Raw genomic sequence first — 2,284 nt, forward strand, 5'->3', positions numbered from 1 at the left:
ATGAACTATATAGTAACATTCTTCATGCTGCAATTGCAACTTATTCAGGAGTCATGAAATCCAATTTGGTGAACGCAGCCCACACTATTTTAAAAATAGACTGTTGCTGTTGCTGTTTCTGTTGTTTGCCGTCTAGGACAGAATATATCAGAGTATGTCATCCATATTTTAGGTAAAAATTGTTTTATGATATTTCTATTGCAAAATGTATTTCTCATCTCGGGTCCTAGCTAAAAAAGTTTGAAAGTCATCATTCCAGATGATGATCTGAAGGTCCATTTTAGGTCTGACCTTCTAGCATTCTAACCTGCTTTTATCATAAGATGCTAGTGTCTACTTAGCAGCCAAACATGCTACATGCAGGATAACCAAACCCAACTCACTGTCATCTAGTCAATTCCAACTCATAGTGAGACCCATTAGGTTTCCAAGACTGTAAATCTTTACAGAAGCACACTGCCTCATTTTCCTTCCATGGAGTAGCTGGTGGATTCAAACCATCAACCTGTTGGTTAGCAGCCAAATGCCTTAACCACGGCAATACCAGAGCTCCTTATATGCAGGTTAGAGACAGAGGACGGTCACTCATGCCAGATCTCCACAAACTAATCCCACTTATGCCTAGGATGGCTGGAGACAATGTGGCAGGTAAAACCACCAGCAGAGAGCCTAGCGTACAGTAATGGCCCCAAAAAAGACAGTTATTGTTCCCATCATCATGATCATGATCCTTATGCAGATCACAGTCCTGCAAAGGAGGAATGCAAAATGAAAGCAAAAGATCTCATTCTCACTGGTGAAGAGAAAATGTTGACGGAGTACTTATTTTCACCCGTGACTTACTTTGGGAGGTTTCTTAGAACTGCTGACCAAGCCTTTGCCAGGTAAATCCTTCATGCTTCTGAGTCCTAAAAAATGAGAGTTTCCCAAAATGAAAAAGATACAACAGACTTTTAAGAAGATAAGGTTAGTGCTACGAGAAAAAACCCTTCTGCTTATCCTTGTCCTTGTCCTCTACTTGGGCTTCATAGTTACCAAATAATGAAGGGTCTCACCATCTCTTAGTTGGTTGGTTGGTTGGTTGGTTGGTTGGTTATCCTGGAATGGCTCCTAGACCGACACTGCACACTACAAACACTTTAGAACTGTTTATAGCATCAAATTGGATTCGTAGCCTATGTCGCTCTCTGTAGCCAGGGATAGCTGCATCACCATCAATAAAAGTTTATTACGTACTTTACATGTAGATGTTCAAAAACATGTTAAATGACTGAATAAATAAATGTATGCTGCAAAGACATGGAAGATAAAGACCTGACTCCTTAGCCTAGTTTATAAAATCCCTTGTCATTTGGGTCTCTGATTTCTACTCCAGTTCCCCAGCCTCATCCCTGACCACTCTCCCTTTCCTACTCTATACCCCAGACACACTGAACTATGTTCCTGACATCTGAATAGTTTTCTCTGGTCTCCAGGCCTTTGCACATGGTATTCCTATAGCCTGGAATCATCTTCCTGCCATACTTCCTACCTGTAACTCCCACTTCACTAGGCTCCTTAAACTTCAGGTCTAGGCACAGATGCTACCTCTACAGAAGATAATCCTACCTGTATGCTTCCACACACCCAGGGCACACTTCTCTCACACCACAGGTCACACTGACTGGTCCCTGCCAACTTAACTCTCAGCCTCCCCAAACAGACGAAAAGCCCCTTAAGAATAAAAACTGTATATTGTTTACTGTGACATCCCCAGTGCCTAGCACAGTGGCTCCAAGTAAGATATATTCATAAATTGAATGAGTGACTAAATGAATGAATCCATGGTCCCTGCCTTCAAAGGGCTTCACATCCATTTGGGCAAACAGGACATAGGCACAAACACATCAATAAACATGTTGAGGACAACAAATGCTGGAGTAGTTTAGAAGAGACAGCACCCCGGGCTAGTGGCAAATGATGAAACTCAACTTTGACAGAGGAGGAAGACATATTAATTTATTCAGCAAATACTTCTTAAGCTCCCACTACATGCCATGCACTATTAAAGGCACAGGAGATAAAGACATGAACAGGACAGACATGGTCCCTGTCTTGAGGAACTTACATTCGTTCCAATGAGGGTAGATAAAAAAGCAAACAAATCAACAAAGTCATTTCAGGTCATAAGAACTGAATAAAATAAAGCAAGGTTAAATGCCAGTGAGGATATAGGGAAACTTTCAAGGGGTGGTCAAGAAAGGTCTCTGAGAAAGCAACTTTGTTAAACCTGAATAACAAGAAG

General features: G+C 41.3%; 1 protein-coding gene across 1 annotated transcript in view; it reads right to left on the reverse strand.

Moving 5' to 3' along the window:
* Positions 1-2,284, reverse strand: part of CUNH9orf43 (chromosome unknown C9orf43 homolog) — a 16,327-nt gene that overhangs the window by 9,492 nt on the left and 4,551 nt on the right. The window contains exon 3 of the mRNA XM_007936763.2: positions 844-901. Coding sequence (XP_007934954.1) covers positions 844-901 — 58 coding nt within the window. The remainder of the gene's footprint in view (positions 1-843; positions 902-2,284) is intronic.

The sequence above is a fragment of the Orycteropus afer genome, unplaced genomic scaffold (assembly GCF_000298275.1).
Source record: "Orycteropus afer afer isolate SDZICR_OR568_19922 unplaced genomic scaffold, OryAfe1.0 scaffold00037, whole genome shotgun sequence".
Taxonomy (NCBI): Eukaryota; Metazoa; Chordata; class Mammalia; order Tubulidentata; family Orycteropodidae; genus Orycteropus; species Orycteropus afer.